Here is an 18,862-nt window from a genome sequence, read left to right on the forward strand (position 1 = left end):
AAGTAAGGCCTATTGTATCACTGGTTTATCTAAAAGGGCATAATGATACCAAGAATATATAAAAAAATTAACAAAAATAACCCCAGCCTCGTTTTTACACACTATTGCTGACGTTTTATTGGACATTCATCAAAAGATCTTCAATTAGTCTTTCATGTTGTTCATCAACTCCCCTCACACCATTTGATGAAGTGAATCATAAAATCATAAAAGCTGTCTGCCAGAGGCCAAAGCCTATGCAACTTCTTTATATACCGTATTTACTCGCATAATCGGCGCACTCGCATAATAGGCGCACCCCTAGTTTGGTCGCGGAAAATTCGATTTTTTTAAATTCCGCGCATAATAGGCGCACCCTGAACTTGGCCGTGATCAGAAACGATTCTACCCCCCAGCGGTACAGTTGGAACGCGGTCCCCGTAACCTGAAGAAAAAAAGAAGGCAAATCGATGAGCAAATAAAAAAAATTCGAAGTGCAACGACCTAACCAACGTGTTTGTCGAAATAAAACTTGAAAAAAAAAAAAAAACGTCCATGAGCGAAAAAAAAAAAAAATGGCTGTTCCATCAATTACTGATACCCCCCAAATCGCCGCGCTTTTTGGAGGTCACGTGTACAACGCCGGGGGCTCGATCGCCATCACCATCATCAGAGAAAAAGAAAGAAACGCCATTTTGCAAGCGGTGTGCGTATGTTGTGGTCGTGTATTGAACTTTGGTTCCACCATGGGGAAGTACGCGAGCTACACGGCTGGGTTTAAACTGAAGGCAGTGCAGTACGCGCTGGAGCACGGCAACCAGGCTGCAAGCAGGCATTTCGGCGTTGGAGAAACCAGTATTCGGTACTGGAGGAACCAAGAAGAAAAACTTAAGGCGACGAAGAAGACACGACGGGCTTTCCGCGGTGCCAAGACCGGCAGGTATCCGAACGTCGAAGAGCAACTGGTCCGGCATATCGGGAGCTACGACAAGACGGCTGTGCTGTGTTGTTGGATATTGTGCAGACTGAGGCGCGCAGAATAGCCCGAGCGCAGGGCATCGAAGCAAAAGAGTTCAAAGCCAGCTCTGGATGGACAACTCGTTTCATGCGGCGCCATGACCTCGCACTGGGAAGGCGGACCACCTTGTGCCAGCGCTTGCCCGCAGCATATGAGGACAAAGTGGTGGACTTCCACAGTTTTGTTATAAAGCTCCGACAGCAGAAAGACTTCATTTTGTCCCAGATCGGCAACGCTGATCAGACCCCCCTTTGCTTTGATATGCCGTGGAACACGACAGTAGAGGAGAAAGGTGCACGGAGCGTCATCGTCAGAACGTCTGGCGCTGATAAACAACGATGCACCGTAATGCTGGCGGTGACAGCGGATGGGCGTAAGCTACCGCCTTACGTTATTTTTAAACGTAAGACACTCCCAAAGGCAAAATTCCCTCAAGGCATCTACGTCAGAGTCCAGGAAAAAGGCTGGATGAGCGCGGAACTCATGGTGGATTGGGTGAAAACAGTCTGGGGTCGTCGGCCGGGTGGTCTGTTGTTGCCGTCCATGCTTGTCCTGGACAGTTTTCGTGGGCACCTAGTAGACCGCGTACGAGATGAGCTAAAGGAGCTGCGCACAGATCTGGCAGTGATTCCAGGTGGCCTCACATCGATACTGCAGCCTTTGGACGTGTCCTTGAATAAACCTTTCAAGGACAATGTTCGAAGGCTGTACACCACCTGGATGGCTGGAGGACAACATCAGCTGACTCCAGGTGGTAAAATTAAAAGGCTGCCTGTGGGAATGCTGTGCGCTTGGATTGTGGAAGCGTGGCAGGCGATCTCCGACGAAGTAGTCAGGAAAAGCTTCAAGAAGACGGGTATCTCGAACGCACTGGATGCGAGTGAGGATGACATGTTGTGGGGTGCGGATGATTCGGACACCGAAAACGAATCCCCCCTCGGCGAGGATGAATGTGCGATCTCCGACTCGGACTCCGAATAGGGAAAAGGAGGAACAGCTACGACTTTTGTGTAAATAAATTTTACGTGTGTGTGTGTGCAGTTGACGGCTCTCTCTTGTTCATTAAAAGGTATGTAGGTATGTTTGTTTTATGCTGAATTAATTGGTAAACGATAAAGTCGCCTTTTACTTGACAAGTGTGCAGATTTAAAGCGCGAGAATCGAGCTGAAAAAATTTTCGAAAATTTTACCCCGCGTAATTGGCGCACCCCTAACTTCGAGCCGGATTTTCTGAAAAAAAAAAAAAAAAAGTGCGCCTATTATGCGAGTAAATACGGTAGTTATCATAAGTGGATGAAACATGTTTTATGCGTGTAACAAGTACGTGACACTATAAGTCATAGATGGTGTCATTACATACAGTCATATATAGAATAAAATTTTTATATCTTGAGTGCCCAAGATAGAATTTGTTCTTAAAAAGTGCTACTGTTCTAAGATCACAATCTTCCAAAAAAAACAGTCACATTAAAGCTAATCTGCATAGCATAAACCACAGCAACTGGCTTGTTTTATAGAACAAACAATTAGAAACTGAGTGCAAAAATCATCTTCTGAATATTATTCACCATTTAGCAACAACTTTTACAAAATTACTGGAAATTCAATGCCAGTGGCTAAAGTCCCCATGCATTTTAGAGAGACTGGGGATGCTGTACATATTTACCGTGTCTAAAAATGCACCGAATTATTAGTTGACCAAGTCGGTTGTACTTGACGTGACCAGGACTAACCCAGGTTTGGTCAGAGATGACTCGACCAAGTTGACTCAGACTAAATCTGGGTCCGCCCTAACCAAGTTCAATTTGACTTGTTTGCCTCTAGATGAAGTAATGCCCCACATTAGCATGCCCGCAATGTACTGGGCATACTGTACTTCACTGAACACATTCATCAGAGGCCTTGCATTGTTTCTAAGCATTCAAATCAAGACACTCCGACTGAACCTGGGTCAACCCTGACCAAGTCAACTCTGACCAACTTCTGACCAAATCCATTTGACTTAGTCAAGTATGGACAAATTGATGATGATGATGATGATGATGGTGATACGTGGTGCTTAATGGTGCAGAGGCCATTTGATGGCCAAAGAGCGCCATTTCATGACACAAGGGATATGGACAATGATTACGGTAGGCGGCTGTATAGGGGTCTTAAAATTCTATGCATCAAGGCCGATAAAAGCGTAGAAGTATTAAAATCACGACAGTGACGTGAAATGCATACAGTGAGAATGGATGGCAGAAGGTCGTGATAATAAAACTGTGCTGGTATATGGCACCAGCACAAGTGCCTTTGTACAACCTTGTATACAAGGATCTGGAGGTAGTATGTGCTCTGTTTATTGTAATCATCGTAGCAGCAACCTCTTTTCAGAGGTCGTGCCACAAATTTCCTAAGTCCGAACAAGGTAGTGCCTGGTATTAGCACATCCAGGACACTTTTTGAGATTCACTGGAGGTACTTATCGAATGCATGGCTGTGATGCGAAGCATTCAAGTTGAGCAATAGCTTCGGGCAACATTCCCGGAGAAAGGCTTAAGTATGCTTACAACATAGCCAAGCAAGCACTCACTCGGGACTGTAGGCGGCCTGCGCGGTGTGCTGGACCTCCTGGGTGTGCTGGTTAAGCAGCAGGTGTACGGTCTCGGCCTCGCGAATGCCCGCCAATTCGTCGGTCGCCTTGGGTGCCGAGTTGAGCCGCTGGCAGGGCAGCTGCAAACACTCTGGGCTCGTGTGCCCAATGTACTGCAGCAGCTGCAGAGAAGGCACGGCAAAAAGCACACAACCGCTTAGCGATGCTACAGCAATGTGCTGCGCAGTGGTGTGAAAGATTGGCATCAGACATGTTATCATGCAATTTGTTCATTCAAAAAGCATTTGAAGTATTGCGCCAGGAACAACATGTTTAACGAACATAGGCACCAACTCGCCCAGAAACGAGTTTTTCGAGAGCATCAATGCTTTTTTTCTTCTTCAAGAGAAATTTGCAACGCTCACATCATCCAGGTTGTCGTAGTTGTCTTGCGTGTTTTCTAGCATGGGCAGCTGGTCGGGCGGCCGATGGAGGGGACTCCGGCGCCCCGACTCTCGAGCAGCAGCGTCGGCCTGGCAGCGCTGCTGCTCCTGAAGGTCTTGGCTTCGGCCACGGTGAGTCGTGTAGTGAAGGCACGGGTCGGGGACGGGGCCTGCATGATACAGCAAAAAAGCAACGATCAAGGAGAACTCGATGACTTGTTTTTAAAGAGACATTAAAAGCAAATATTAAGTCAATGTTGATTGCAATAAATAGTGTTCAAGAAACCTCGTGACGGCACTTTTGTGCCAAGGACGTGATTTTATTTTAGAATAAGCACTTATTTTGAAACGAAATCATGTCCTGGTGGTCCGCATCGCATTAGTGCACTCGAAATCACCCGCCCGAAGGTGATCTTTCGGACATAATTGTTGTCGTGCCCAACGTTGCCTGCCTTCACTGTGCGGCCACTGGCAACAGTAGCAGCAGAGCAAAAGTTGCAGGAGCCACAGCTGCAATAACAGCCATTGAAGAATTTTCTGCTTGCTTGATTCAACTGAGCTCCGCTAGATGGCACCATTTATCCAGCCCAACCAGGCGAAAACAGAATTCTTGAACCACTCGTGCTATTCCCTATAGCAACGCCAGGCGTTTTCTTTTTTTATAAATCAAACAGAAGAGGACAAGCAGCATTTCATCCCGTCTCTTCATGCACGGATGGTTATTTATTTTTTTTGTTGCAGCTAGCTTGATTTTTAGCGATTAATTGTAGACAGACACCACCACGTCATCGAGATCATTTCACAAATGTCCCACGCGTGGCACACATCGTGTGGTACATTAAGCTTAACTTCTCGGTAAACAGGGCACTTCTGTTGATAATATTGCCATTTCAGATGTCGTCATACATTGAGCTTTCACTGTGACGTAAATTGTTATTTGCCTTTAGTGTCCCGTCCCTTTAAGTATACGCGAAAGCACACGGACTCCTGACCCATGTTATAGCACAAACAATTTTTGTGGTTTCCATGTCTTTATTAAAGGTACACTAAAGAGCACACCAATATTTTACGTATTAGTAAAGCACGATTTCACAATTCCGACAACACCCCTCTTACTGTGGCACGACACTTGGCAAGCGAGAAAACGCGCAAAAGGAACCTGCGAACGGAGATGCCACCTTGAGATTCCCGCACTAGACACCGCGTTGTAATAGATTTTGAAGGTGTCTACTGGGCCCTACATAGCTTCTAGTCGATAAAAATCAAGTACATTGTGATCTGTGGGTGCCATAGACCCAAATTACAAAGTTTTAGAAAATTTCATTGAGCCAATGCCATGAAAATACAGAAAAACATCTTGAAATTTTCAACGTCACGCGTGGAGGTTTAGGCGATCTATTTCAAAATGAAATGGTAACCTTGACTTCCTCCACTAACATTAAGCTTATGACAGTGAAACGATTGGGATTAGAGTTCTCAGAGTGCAGTTTTTCAATTTAAACCAACCAATTGTTTCTTTTTATAGTCCCTTTAAACAATGCTGTAAATATAGTTCAATGCTGACATTAGCCAACGTTATCCAGCATTAGCCAACACTTACCATCATTTAGTCAATGCTAGCCTATATTAGCAGTCATCCAGCCATGCTAATTCATCATTACACAGTGCTAAGCAGTGCTTGGGTGAAACCTTGTACACTTTCAAGACATTTAGCACAAATAGGTTGGCAAATTCATCACTCTATGAAATCTCAAGCTTTGACTTAATGTCCGCAAACTTTGATGTTTAGTTATATTATTTCGTCAACCGTCAAAGACATTTCTGACTTTAATATACAGTTCCCTCAGCAGACGATCAAGATGTGACGCATTCATCCAAGCAGAGTTGCCAGATCCTCAAAGAAAAAAAAAGAGCCACAAAATTAGCCAAACAGGATTTCAGTTTAGTTGAATTATCACCAGATGCTGGCACTTAGAAGTACAAAAATACACATCACAGCAATGTTTATCACATAAAATAGAGTAAAATAAAGATCAGTTGACTTCCTGAAGGAGGCATTAAGGCTAGAAAATTGGCAATTAATCTTGTTCTGGCAGTCAAGTGTACAGTACCGTCCACTGTTAAAGGAAACACTACAATGAGCACCGTTCAAATCGCAAGACCTCAAGTAAATAAGGAAACAATGCTTAAGCGGGGCACTAGTCTGTCAAAAGGAGCCAGAACAACCAGTCACCGCAAGTTTTGTGGATATCTAAGCCACTGTGCTTTTGCAAGAGAATGAAATACAAATGAGCTGCATACTCAAGTGTTTCCTTTAAAGGTGGACCCAAGTGTACATAATCGAGTTCAATTTTGCCAGCAAGCCCCGCTGCGCTGTTAATGTATCCAGTGAGCAAAGTTTTTCAATCATGTTAATGTAGAGTAGAGTGACTTGTTGGGCGAGTTAGTTTATTCTTACGGTAGCTTTTAGCGCGAAATAAAGATGAGAGACGTACAAGCACCTTGCGTTCCTTGAAGTACGCACAGATAACAAGCACGAACAGCCAGTTGCAACTGAAGCAAGAATCGGGGGTGCTAACATATTGCAGAAATAGTCCCGATCTTTTCTGGGCGACAAGCGACCTTTTTCTAGTTTTCCCAGAAACATGCGACGTGATGGCAATGAATGGCCCTTCGCGACAACCACAGCGACAGCAAATCCTGTTGTCGTCACTAGAAAATTGCATGCATGTGGGTGGGCCTTAAGGTTTCATATTTGCAAGAAGCGACCGTCGGTTGGTACGGGCGATTTCGTGACCTTCGCTCACTGTGTGCTGGTCAGCTGCAATGTCTCTACACACGCACTGTTCGTGAATCCCGCAGTGGTGCGTACATAATTAAGAGAGACTGGGGACGTCGCACACGCATAGATAGAAAAAACAATATGGCGCGTGGCAGCTGGCGAAGAAGGGGGGGGGGGGGGGGAGGAAGCCGAGGTGTGTAGGCATAATCATAAATCAATGGAAGAGATCCAACAAGCAAGGAGGCGCCAGGTGTCGGTTAGCGGGACTGCAGCGGATGATTGTAGGGGGTGCATTTATTACATGGGAAAAAGAAACAAACAAATTTTGACAACTGAAGTTGGGGGTGTGTTTATTATGCGGGTGCATTCATTACGCGAGCAAATACGGTATCTCTCTCCTCTCTCTTCTTTTTCCTTTTTTTTTTCTAGGAGGAAAAAGTGAGTTTCTCACCAGGTGGATAGGAGCCTGCGCGGCAGCCGTGAGGTCCGTACAGTGTCAGACAGTCCCAGGAAAATTTGCCACTCAGGTCGCGCACGATGGCCCGCACTTGGGACTTGCCTGTTGTCAGACCCACGCTTGCGGCACCTCCCGAAGTTTCCTAGGAGCAGAAACCAGCAGTTACAGGCACTTCAACGTAATCTGCTCAGTTTCTAACCACTTGGGCTTTTCTACAGACAAGAGCACTTTAATGAATGTAACTAACTGTCCAAAGAGATCACTGATGAGAATAGAAAAAGGCAAAAAATTAACTTTTTTTCCAGTAAAAGATTTCTGGTGAAACCAATAGTTCAGCTGGATACCACAAGTTCATAGACAGTGTTTTCAGGCCATTCGGCTTTAATCACTGTTAGTAAGAAAAAAGGCAGCACTTGTCAATTCCAGCCCTGCAGAGAAAGTCACTGTAAAGCAGCAGATTTGAGGCAGCACATTCGTCGCTCAATCGAGAAACTGCCAAAAATCAGCCGACTTATTTTTATTTTTTTTCATTCTATTACAAGAGGTAATGGTATGTACACTTTATTCAGTTGGGCAATAAAAACACATGCATGAGCAGTGAAATACACGAGCAGACACTCCAAATGAAATTAAAAAGCTGCCAAACAAAAACGAGTGACATCAGCAACATCATAGATGAATTAAATCTTTCCAAGTTTCCACAAGTCAGTATTACAGTATTCTAGCGACAATTAACAACTGCGCCTAAGTTCAATATTTAGTAGCTGAAAAAAAAGCTCCAATCTAGAAGCAAGAAGTGAAATACTATGCCCTACCGCTACCGCTGTTGTGAAGGTAGTGTTGTTGTAGACAGGTCTACGTACAGAAAATTGGAAACAGGTGCACTGAATAATTTTTCTTTTCTTTTTAGAACAAGAACAATTCTTATTTATTAGGTTATAACAAAGTCAGGATCTGTCGATGATTTCCTTGTCCCGATTTCTCTTGTGGATTAGAACTTTCAAGCTGCTGCTTTCAAATTTCATCCCTTCGATGCGTTCCGTAATCCTGTTCCAAACATCTTACTAGCGAACACACTACATTACATACAGCATGAATTTTTTTTAACAACAAAGCAACGATTCCTTGCAGTTCAGTGCTGATGCCTGCACCTTTTCTTGTTTTGCTTTTAAACAGCAACAATTAACTGTAACCAGACTTCAGTTATGACCTCAGCAAAAAAAAAAAAAAGCTCTATCGCAACGGCAAGTGCTCCACTTACCTCGGCAGGAATCTCGACGAGCGACAGAATGGACATGTTGTTGAGAACAAAGAGCTGTATGTTTGGCGCGGAGAAGACCTCCTTGGACAACTCGCTGTCGCGGAGGGCAGGCACGTCATCTTGCTCTGCCACCAGGCTGGTGAGCTGAGCCGCACCCAGGCCCATCGGAAAGTGGCCGAGTTGATGGAGTAAGTGACTCAACACCTGAAACGAGCAAGAACTGTCAACGCAAGCTCTTCGGGACTGAGAAACTACCCCAGCTTGTTACACGCATAAATGGACTGAAAGACATAGAGTCAGTGCTGTACACAGTGCCATACCCTCCTCTGTCTCAAGACTGCCCCCAACGAAAAAATCTTTTGCAAAACTGTATTATTTGACTCCTTGTCCTTAAAAACAAACACAGAAAAATTATGAATTTGCAAAATTGAACAGCGGTCTCAAAATATGATCGTACCCATTTGCGTACTTCTTATCGTTTGAAGTCTCTAAGATTGAGTGCAACAAAAATATCATACCGAAATGACTTTCAGTATGATCTACAAGACGTCCACAGTTAAAGGAATGTACTATAGATGTCTTTCACGCTATTACTAATAGAAAAAGCTTTCTCTTATCACGAGAACGCAGCCAAGCGCTCGTGCGGTACTCAGTCATTTTCGTTCGCTCGTTTTGCGAATATGACTAGACACATGGTGCCGCTTCTCAGGGCTTCGTGAAAGGAACTCATCCTTATTGTGCCAAGACAAATTTGGACACATGGATATCGAATTGTGATGATTTGTAGCCTTTAAAGTAACGGAATACAATTGGGTACCCAGGGACCGAAGAGGATACATTGTGCTGAGCACCTTGCCATACATTTTGCCATACACTGCGTGAAAAAGATTCTCCTTATGAACAATCAAGAGACGTAGAAAAAAAGGCTAACCATTCTCGCTGCAAGCTTCACGTTGCCACTCTTCCGAAAATCGCTCTGAAGCACAGCCGGCGGCACAAAACTTGCGATGGAACGGGCAATCTTGCCACCACCTGGTAGGTGTGCCAAGGAACTGGAGTGTGGGGGCTTGGCGTGGCCTTCACCCGGCTGTGCTTCGATGTCCCCGAGGACAATGCTCGGGCAGAGTGCTTGCAGAAGGGATAGGACATCCGGCCGCAGCAGTGGGCTCTTGCCCGCCAGGATGTGGTCCAACACCTGCCACAAAACAAGAACGTTCATTGGGTCAATTCTTTCTCGTTCCGTTCACTTGCAACAGCGCAGGTGCATGGAACCTGGAGTGAAAAACTTAATAAGATTTGACCTTTCAACTACAAATAAAGAGATCTGTGGCAAAGCTAAAGAATGAAGCTTAGTTCCTTTTCTTTTTTAGATTAGTCAGTGACCTATTACACTTTGAGGAGGAGAAGGAAGAATAAGCCTCTATAGTACGAAACGGTTCCGCTTGTACCCTAGCTGCGAGGTCTCCTCATTCCAGGAACGCTCTGGCCTATGCTGCCTCCTTGGCCCTGGCAACGAGACGTTGTTGTTGGTCTAGGTCTTTCGAGGAGAGCTTGGCCTCCAACATTTCGAGAAGGTGTTTGTTTCTTTGAACAGTGTCACAGGTATTTGGCGGCGGCAACAGGTCAATATGTGTGTTGCATGGGCACTTGAGGATCATGTGGGCCAATGTGTCCGGTACGTTGCAAATCAAGCAAAGATATTCGTGTAATCTTGGGTGCTGTCTGTGCATCAGTATACAATGTGTGTAATTGTTGCTTTGAAGACTCCTTAGTAAGGTGCTGTCTTCTTTAATAAGCTTCGAGTGTGGTGGTGGATACTCTCTCCGTGCCAGCCTATGGCGCTGCAGTATTGCGGAGTAGGTAATACTTACGGTCTCAGCCTCCGTGGAAGCAGTCCTGGCGTCTAGAATGCGGGTCGTGGCATGAGCCAACTCGTTCCCCTCCAGCCCTTCGTGCCCAGGAACCCATGTCACGCAGGTGCACGGCATCGAAGTGCTGCAGCGCTTCGATATCTGGAGTGCTTCGGTAGACACTTGACCTTTGCAATAATTTCACATGGCTGCTTGAGAATCTGTGAAGACCACAGCTGCATCTAAGCATGCAGTGGTAGCTGGTGCGATTGCAGCTTCTTCTGCAGTTTCTGGGCTTCGGGCACAAACTGTGGCAGATGTGAGCTCTATGCCTCGAGAATCAACAACGCTCTAAGCGTTGGCGTCTCTACCGGGATACTTGGCTGCGTCTGTATATGTGGCGTCCGGATCTTGGCTGTGATTTCGCCATAGAGCATTCATTCGTGCCTGCCTTCTTTCCTGGAGATGCGTGGGGTGCATATTGCACGGGTTTTGTGCAATGCAGAAAGATTTGCAGATGTTTGGCGGAATCCAATCTTTTCGATCCGTGTCTGTGTCGGCTATAAAGGTTTCGCTATAGTTCAGTCGTTGTAGCACTGACCTTCCAGTGGGTGAGAGCCTTAGCTGTTCTAGTTGACTAGCCTTGTGTGCTTCAGCTAGTTCCTTCCAGGTATTGCGCACGCCCACCTTCAGAAGTTTCGCAGTGGAAGCAGTGGATGAGAGCCCTAAAGCGATTTTGGTGGCCTTACGAATGATGATGTTCAGCTTCTCTACCTCTGTGTTCTTCAGGGCGAGGTAGAGAGTGCCATAGGTTATTCGACTGCTAAGGAGAACTTGCATCACACGCAGCGTGTCTTCCTCTCTAAGGCCGCTTCAACGGTTAGCGATTCCCCTCACGAGATGCGTTAACCGAGATAGCGTGCACTGTAGTCGAGGAAGTGCGGCAGCCCCGGACCAATCTCTGTGGATGTGGAGCCCCGGTACTCGTAATGTTTCCACTTTCTTGATAGGCGTTCCATTGAGGGTGACACTGAGATCGGGTTCATTGTGGGCAGCTGGCTGCCCTCTCGTTCTGCACTTCAGTATGAGGTGTTCCGACTCCTCGGAAGCACGTTTTAAAATTTTTAAAGTCATGTAAGGCAAGGACACCATATTAGATAAGCATCTAAAACTGTATTACCACATTTTATCATTTTATCTGACAAACAACACACAACTGCACCACATTACAACATTAATAAGTTCCATCCCATAAAATCCATCCCCCAGGGAGTGGCTACTAATGGTTACTCATTGATGGGTTAGTGAGTTGGCAACCGTGATATTCATCAAGAATTTATCATTCTTTATTATCCCCAGCCAGCAACCTTACTAAGCATTTGAATCACAAGTTCCAACTACATTCAACTCTGTTCTAATAATGGGGGTTTTATGTACCAAAACTACATTATGAGTACGAGGGATGGTGCCGTGGAAGGCTCTGGAAATTTTGAACATCTGATCTTCTTTAACATGCACCTAAATCTAAGCAGATGGGCCTCCAGCATTCCACTTCCATCTAAATGCAGCCGCCACTGCCGGGATTCAATCTCACGACCTTCAGGTCAGCAGTCACGACCTATAACCACTGTGTTGGGTTTAAACTATGTTCCCTTATCGTTCACTACCTCCTCTGAATAAGCCACCAGACTAACACAACTTTAGATTAAACCATTGTAAACAACGTCTGATGAAAACTACAAGTCTTACGTTTAGTGTGGATAGCAACGGAGAGCAGCCGTCGGCCTGCGGTGTTGTCAGGGCACGCAGCGGAATGTTCATGCACCAGTCGGCCAGGCAGAACAGAAGCGACAACACCAGCTGAAACGTAGGAACATTGCGCTTCGACTGTTACTGAAATCGGCAAGTACCGCAGCTGCCAGAAAAAACAATGGCAGATGTATCACGAGTCAGCTTGGCACCCTTTAGCACGAATTTTACAAAATCATAGTTATGTGTAAGCATTTGAATTAGTGGTAACACTCTCAAAACAGTGGCATATTGCTTAAAAAAAAGTTATAGTCCTGTTGTACTGAAACCCACTGCCTTGTGCATCTGCTTTACAATTTTACAAGACAGTAATTTATCCATTGGTGATGCTACAGGTTGTCACCATTATCGATTGGCCAATCCTTATTATCATCAATCAATCCATCCTTATGCATAAAATCAAAGCACTAAGAGCAGTGACAGGCAATAAATACAGTACAAGTGACATAAGTGCCTAAGAAGAAGACCAAGACAGCTCTGCCAGATTTAGGGTTAACGTAAGATAGAAAGGTGCAGAAACTAGAGGACAGGCCTCCGCGAATAAGTGCTTTGAATAATTCAACAACTATTACAGCATTTGAACTTGTTTCAACACAGTCTTAGGTTCTGTAATTTTGAAATGACCGAATAAACTATTGCGCATAACTTACCCGAAAAACCGTTTTGCCATGAAATCACTTACTCGAGAAATCTGCACCACCGCAACGCCAGGCGTCTGGGTTGAGCACGCATACTAAGTGCACACCAATCAATTTTTCATGTTAAGTTTGAATGGGTGCTGTACAGTGTTGGATATGCTAAGTATGGCAAGTTTTAAAGCCTAACGTATTTTGCTGCTTTGAACTAGAATTCCACTACTATTAAAGCTCAGTTCAAAAAATTATTCAGAAAACACTATCATAAATTTCAACTTTGAAACCAGAAGTTTATATAATCAAACAAGCTTACCACATAGTACAAGCTGTTTGTAAGCTTTGTGCTTATGAAAGCAGCACACTCGAACCTCATTATACCAAAGTTGCATCTTACACTAAAATCAATTCGTTATATCCAAAAACTCGTTATAAAAGTTTATTCCTAACTCTACATCTACTGCAAGACTATTATTCATTTACTTCATTATAACCAATATGTTGTTATATCTTGGTTTGTTATATTGAGGTTTGATTGTACATCCGTCAGAACTTCACTAAATGTGGTTCGTTCTGACCAGATCACACTTTATTTTGCAAATAATACCCAACACAACAATAAGTTCATGAACTAGCTGGGAGAGAACCAAGAAACAACATGGGTATTCACCTTTTTGTTCTCGTCCTTAACATCAGAATCATCGCTGGGGAGAAGGTTGTGGATCGTAGATGCTACCACCTGAGCGTGCAGATGGGAAAAAAAAAAAAAAAAGATTATAGCCTGAAATCCTATCTGAGGTCTTATGTAGAAAGAACCAGTGTACACAGAAAGGGCACAACTTCTAGAAAGTCACCGTAGAATGTAGAAATTCACGGTGAATGTATTGAAAACAAAGATGTGCTCAGAATTTGTTCACAGTGAATGCGTCTTCGAATTCCCTGAGTTACAATTTGCACAATGCAATTAATTGCAATGTGCGGCATATAGCTAAAGGATAAAGGGGCTAGATTAGTGAGTCTTCATTAACTAAGTCAATTATGTATTTCACTTCGCTAGCAAGTAATCTCAGGTTTTTAAGATTTTTAGGATCTTTAAGAGCTATGTGTACTCTAGAAAAAGAGAAAACTCTGGTAACGTAAAAAACTGTTTTCTCAAGACTAAGCTAAGGCTATGACAGCCATATAAAGTTAACAAATAATGATAATATAATAATTTCTGGCATTTTACTTGCAAAAGTCAAGATATGACTGTGGGGATTGCTGTAATGGGGGACTCGCAGAATTGCAAGAATCTGGTGTTTTTTAACATATACTGACATCATGTGGCATGCCCAATTAATAACCAAGACAAGGATAGAGGATGCTGTATGTAGCCTCAAGAAAAGATTCGAATTGAAAAAAAAAATTCTGCATTAATCTGTAGCCTAGGTCAATGAAATATCTGCAGCATATATAGGCATATATATGCTGATTTCAAATGTTTAATTAGTTTTACAGTAAGTTCTACAGCTTTTAGTTTTATGCCATGACGATGTGTGACGTATAGCTGGTTTTGGAAAAACTTTTTATGCCACTAAACATTCATGGTTCTCAGCTGTTAATGGCTCATATTGCTTTGCATTAACTCTAGAATGCAGATAACTAACAAAAGAAAATGTGTTTAAGACATCTTAAAGGACAAGAAAAATTGCAATGTGAGAATGCTTAGAATCCTCAGCGCATACTGATTGTGCACTTTAAGTTGGCAATATACTTATACAGGCGATCTAAAGCTTTAAGGAGACACTTGCACCCTTTACAGGTTTAAGTACTATGTGGGCAAAATTTCATCCCAATTTCTCTATTAGAAGTACTAAAAACATGATGTCCAAACTCAAGAAGTTGTCCAAAATTGCATCTCGGGAAAATTGCATTTTAAATGTGTAAGCGAAAGCTCATCAATGCGGAAAATATACGTTTTTCAAGATGATTTCTTCCATCATGAGAGCTCGGCAATCATAGCTATTTGGAGCATGAGGCTTTAGTGGATTCCTCATGCAAAATGTATTGGTAAGTAGCCAGGTAAAAATATTCAGTGAACTCTAGGCAATGAGCTCCTTTTAGTTTTAGTAGCCACCTTGTGCTCTTCAAAAGCAATTTTAACCTACTTCAAGGTAAGTAGCAATATTCAGTATTTTTGTTGTGAAAGTAAAGAAACTATACTTGTCAAAGAAAATAAAAACGAAAAATATGTAATTTTGAAAAAAAAAGTTCAGTTTTTTCGACTCGCATCTCCCCTTAACTCATTGGCTTCCGCGGCCGGCGATCAGCCGGCAGGGTCGACGAGGCGCTTTGATTGGCGAATCGCCGACCACTTACAAAATGTTTGTTTTTGAAACTGTTTCGTAGATGGCAGCACCGTATTTTGAGTTTGCCTTTTGCTTGGTATATTATCAGCAAGATGGACTTAGTTGTTCATACTTGTTACCTGTCTGTAAGTGTGTTTTTTTTTTCTTTAGCGGCAAAGAGTGCACCATCCTGGCTTTTTCGAAACGTAGGGCCGTGTAAGGAAACATGGTTTTGCGGATGAAGAAATTCCAAATCGCGTGTTCGACAGTGACCCAGAGTGCGACGTTTGTGATGATGACAGTGTTTCGTTAGACAATGGGGACTGCCAAACTGATGAATGAATGAATGAAAGCACATTTATTACACTTTGTTCATGCCGAGGGTGCTGCGGTGGACCGTCACAGGGCACTATAGCAAAGGGATGGGGTGAAGCTGCCTCCGTTTTATTAACAGACATCACAGAGACAGCTAAGTGGGGGCCGCTTGGATGAAAGTGGTGTGGTAGCAGATTACAACAGAGGCAAGGGAGGAGTTGACAGACCAACAACTCGCTTCCCTTCCCATCATCTTCTTTTCTGTTACGGACATCACTGTTTATAGCAGCCATGCTTTATTTGCAAAAGCAATTTGCAAGCGGCTCCAATGCACTGAATGGACGGTCAGTCTCGCTGATGCCATTTTTGAAGAGGCCACTTTGCCCCTTTATCATGATCGAAGAAACCCGCTAGTCGCGACCTCACCAATGCGCCTACAAGCCGCCGAGTGAGCTAATTTTTCTCACCACATCCTGGCAAAACAAAGTCAAGCAGAATCCACCAAGACTTTGCTTAGTTGGTGAGGCACAGGGCAAAAAGTCCGAGAGCCGATGGGGGTGTGAAAAATTTGAAGTTGCTCTTCACAAGCCCATGTAATTTAAACTTTTTCACAGACGAAAATCATACAGAAGCGTGTGATGCAGTCAAGCATTGTTAAGCGAATAAAACAACGTTTTGTTATTCTATGTCGTTTGTTGCAGATTTTATTGCGGTTTAGATGCATCGACCCATGCCGCAAGTGGGCGCGCAAGTTTTTTGGCGAAACGTGTACCAGGCGAGAACGGCCGCAGCGAGTGCAGAAGCTAATGGGTTAACTGAAGCAAAAAAATCGTAAGCTAAGGACAAATAAAACTGGACAAAAAAAAGCAAGCAAGTTGTCGAGAAAAACACCGTTGTCGTATAGGACTTACTTCGACAATTATGGCTGGAACCTGGTCCATCTGTCCAGTGAGGTGGGCGGCATGGTCGCACAGCAATCGCAGCATGTCGCCAGCAACTTGCGCGATAATGCGGTTGTGATGCTGCATGGAAGACACGAGAGCAGCACATGAAACCGAAATGAGAAGCCTAGCCTGGCACAGCACATGTGTGCGAAAAAAAAGCCCCGTTGTTTGGCCACTATGCTTTGTACACTCCCGGCTTTTTTTTTTTTTTTTTTTTTTTTTCGCCGCCCGTGCCAAGGGAGAAACAAGAGGATTTGGGCCTGAAAGATGCTTGGAGGCACTGGCACCAATCTGTTGTGCGGTCTTGCACGTATTCTAAATAAGCATGCTGGCATTAAGTCCTATCGAGCCGCACGCAACTGGGCAGAAAACGTCGTTGCACTCGTCACAGCTCTCATAGGCCAATCACATGTGGCTCGATAGAATGGAACGCTTCCGTGCTTGTCTAGAATGTGTACAAGATCGTACTGCTGATGGAAAGCCGTCACCATTTCTTGCTCCAGATGTTCAAGCAAGAGTTCACACAGCCTCTCGAACAGCTGGTACCTCAATATGTCGACCACGGTGACGTCAATGCAAGCTATGCATGTTTGGCTCGATTGGCGTAAGAACTTGGCCCGGCCCATCTGGTAAAAAGAGTATTCCGCACCTGGCCCAGGCCCGAGGCAAGATGACGTCGGCCTACACAGAGCTCCAGAAGCCTCTAGTATGAAGTGCGTGATTGCTACTACTGGTGGTTCAGTTTCTTGTCCCAACAGGATCGGCAACAACCGAGCTTACCCTTATGGACAGCAGGAGCACCCCAATGGCCTCCCGGGCCTTGGGATGGCCGGTCTGATGGGACAGTTCCTCGTAAGCAAACATCCCCAGGGCACATATCGCTGTGCACCTGCGTTTCAAACACCAGAGACCAGGATACATTACTTACGCGCAAGTTCTATTACATAACTAGAAGTACAACTCCAGATCATCAATGACATATCAACCCTGCTGGCTTAGACTTCTTGACCGACGCCATTCATAGGAATGTGATGTCCCTTATATGAGATGTCTCTTATAAGTAGAGTACCACGTATGCATTCTCTTATCACCCCCGTATCTCATCAACCTGGCACACTGGCGTCTTTTATACCCGTTTGTCACTTATATCAGTCTCTCTCATAAAGTAGTTTGACTGTACTTGAACAACGGAATAGAAAGCTTGACCCTTCAGCTTTTCAGTTCTTTGTTCATGCTCTCCTTTTTTGAAAATTGATAACGGTGCAGCAATATTTTTAAAATGTTACCGATTACGATAGTAAGATTTTCAGTGCCCAACTCACAGAGATACAATATTTATCAAACTAAGAGACAATGCTGCCAAGAAAAGTGTCTAGGGAATGTTACTGTGTAGGAGTAAATTTAAGTCTGAAGAAAAAAATGTGGAAGATAATAAAGCTGTGTCCTTCGAATAACGCGTCCGGTGCGCTGCTACTTAGCTACAACGGTGGTCACCCTCCATCCACTTTATAAAGCAGTTCTGATTAATACTGTGTCCAGCAGAGAAAATGAGCCCTTAAATTTACACTTCTTTCCTAAATTCACGAAGAACACTTCAGCCTGCACTGTCTTCACAAGAAATCAACCACTTCCTATTGTCGAAAATAAAGTAAGTATAGTGGTTTGAAACAACAACATGCATTTAAACTAGGTTTGTGCAAACAATGAATTTTAGGTTTGAAGCGAATTCAAAGCGAACATCGAACATATACACTGCATGTTGTAAAAAAAATGGGCTTATTTCTTATGACCAGACTAACCTGCACAATCTTTTTTTTTGAAATTGAAACAGGGCCTAAGCAAATGCCATTTTTTGCATCAGAGGAAGTGAAAACAACTTTGAATAGTAGCAAGATTTGACTTCTGGTAGAATGCGAGTGATAGCTTGTAAAATATATCAAGCTTAAAAACTTTCTGAACGAAGAGCATATAAGCTTTTAAACTTAAAAAGCTTTTAAGCTTCAAAAAGCTTTTAAACTTAAAAGATGAATCGATGTGAGGGTAATATCTTCATTTACCCTTGAAGTGAGGCTTCGCAGTAGTGATGATTTCCCCTGAATGCAAGTTTTCATGGCTGAGCATTTCATCACTGCTGTGAAACTATTTTTACAAGAAGTTACATACTAATGTATGCATAAATAGGTGCTTTCACGGCTTAGCATTTATTCATTGCAGTGAAACTATTTTTACAAGGAGTTACATGCAAATTAATATACACATGAATAAATGCTTTCATGGCTTAGCACTGCTTCACTACAATGGAGCCATGCACTTATTCGCTCATTTGAATTAATTCAAAAATTTTAGTAATTTAAATTCAATTCCAAGCAAGTTTAAATACTGCATTATTCGTTAGAATATTTGAGGTATTAGAATGTTCGCACAAGCCTAATTTAAACGTTTATCTTTTATTGTGTATTATATTGTTTAG

The 18,862-nt window shown here is 43.5% G+C and overlaps 1 protein-coding gene across 5 annotated transcripts in view; it reads right to left on the bottom strand.

Moving 5' to 3' along the window:
• LOC119167121 (ral GTPase-activating protein subunit alpha-1) overlaps positions 1-18,862 on the bottom strand; it is a 79,618-nt gene that overhangs the window by 16,779 nt on the left and 43,977 nt on the right. For all 5 annotated transcript variants that reach the window (XM_075867049.1, XM_075867046.1, XM_037418546.2 and 2 more), the window contains 9 exons: positions 17,173-17,281; positions 16,360-16,470; positions 13,477-13,545; positions 12,115-12,225; positions 9,447-9,710; positions 8,516-8,719; positions 7,249-7,396; positions 3,998-4,185; positions 3,573-3,754 (listed from right to left, as the gene is read on the bottom strand). In XM_075867049.1, coding sequence (XP_075723164.1) covers positions 3,573-3,754; positions 3,998-4,185; positions 7,249-7,396; positions 8,516-8,719; positions 9,447-9,710; positions 12,115-12,225; positions 13,477-13,545; positions 16,360-16,470; positions 17,173-17,281 — 1,386 coding nt within the window. The remainder of the gene's footprint in view (positions 1-3,572; positions 3,755-3,997; positions 4,186-7,248; positions 7,397-8,515; positions 8,720-9,446; positions 9,711-12,114; positions 12,226-13,476; positions 13,546-16,359; positions 16,471-17,172; positions 17,282-18,862) is intronic.

Source organism: Rhipicephalus microplus, chromosome 6 (genome assembly GCF_043290135.1).
Source record: "Rhipicephalus microplus isolate Deutch F79 chromosome 6, USDA_Rmic, whole genome shotgun sequence".
NCBI lineage: Eukaryota > Metazoa > Arthropoda > Arachnida > Ixodida > Ixodidae > Rhipicephalus > Rhipicephalus microplus.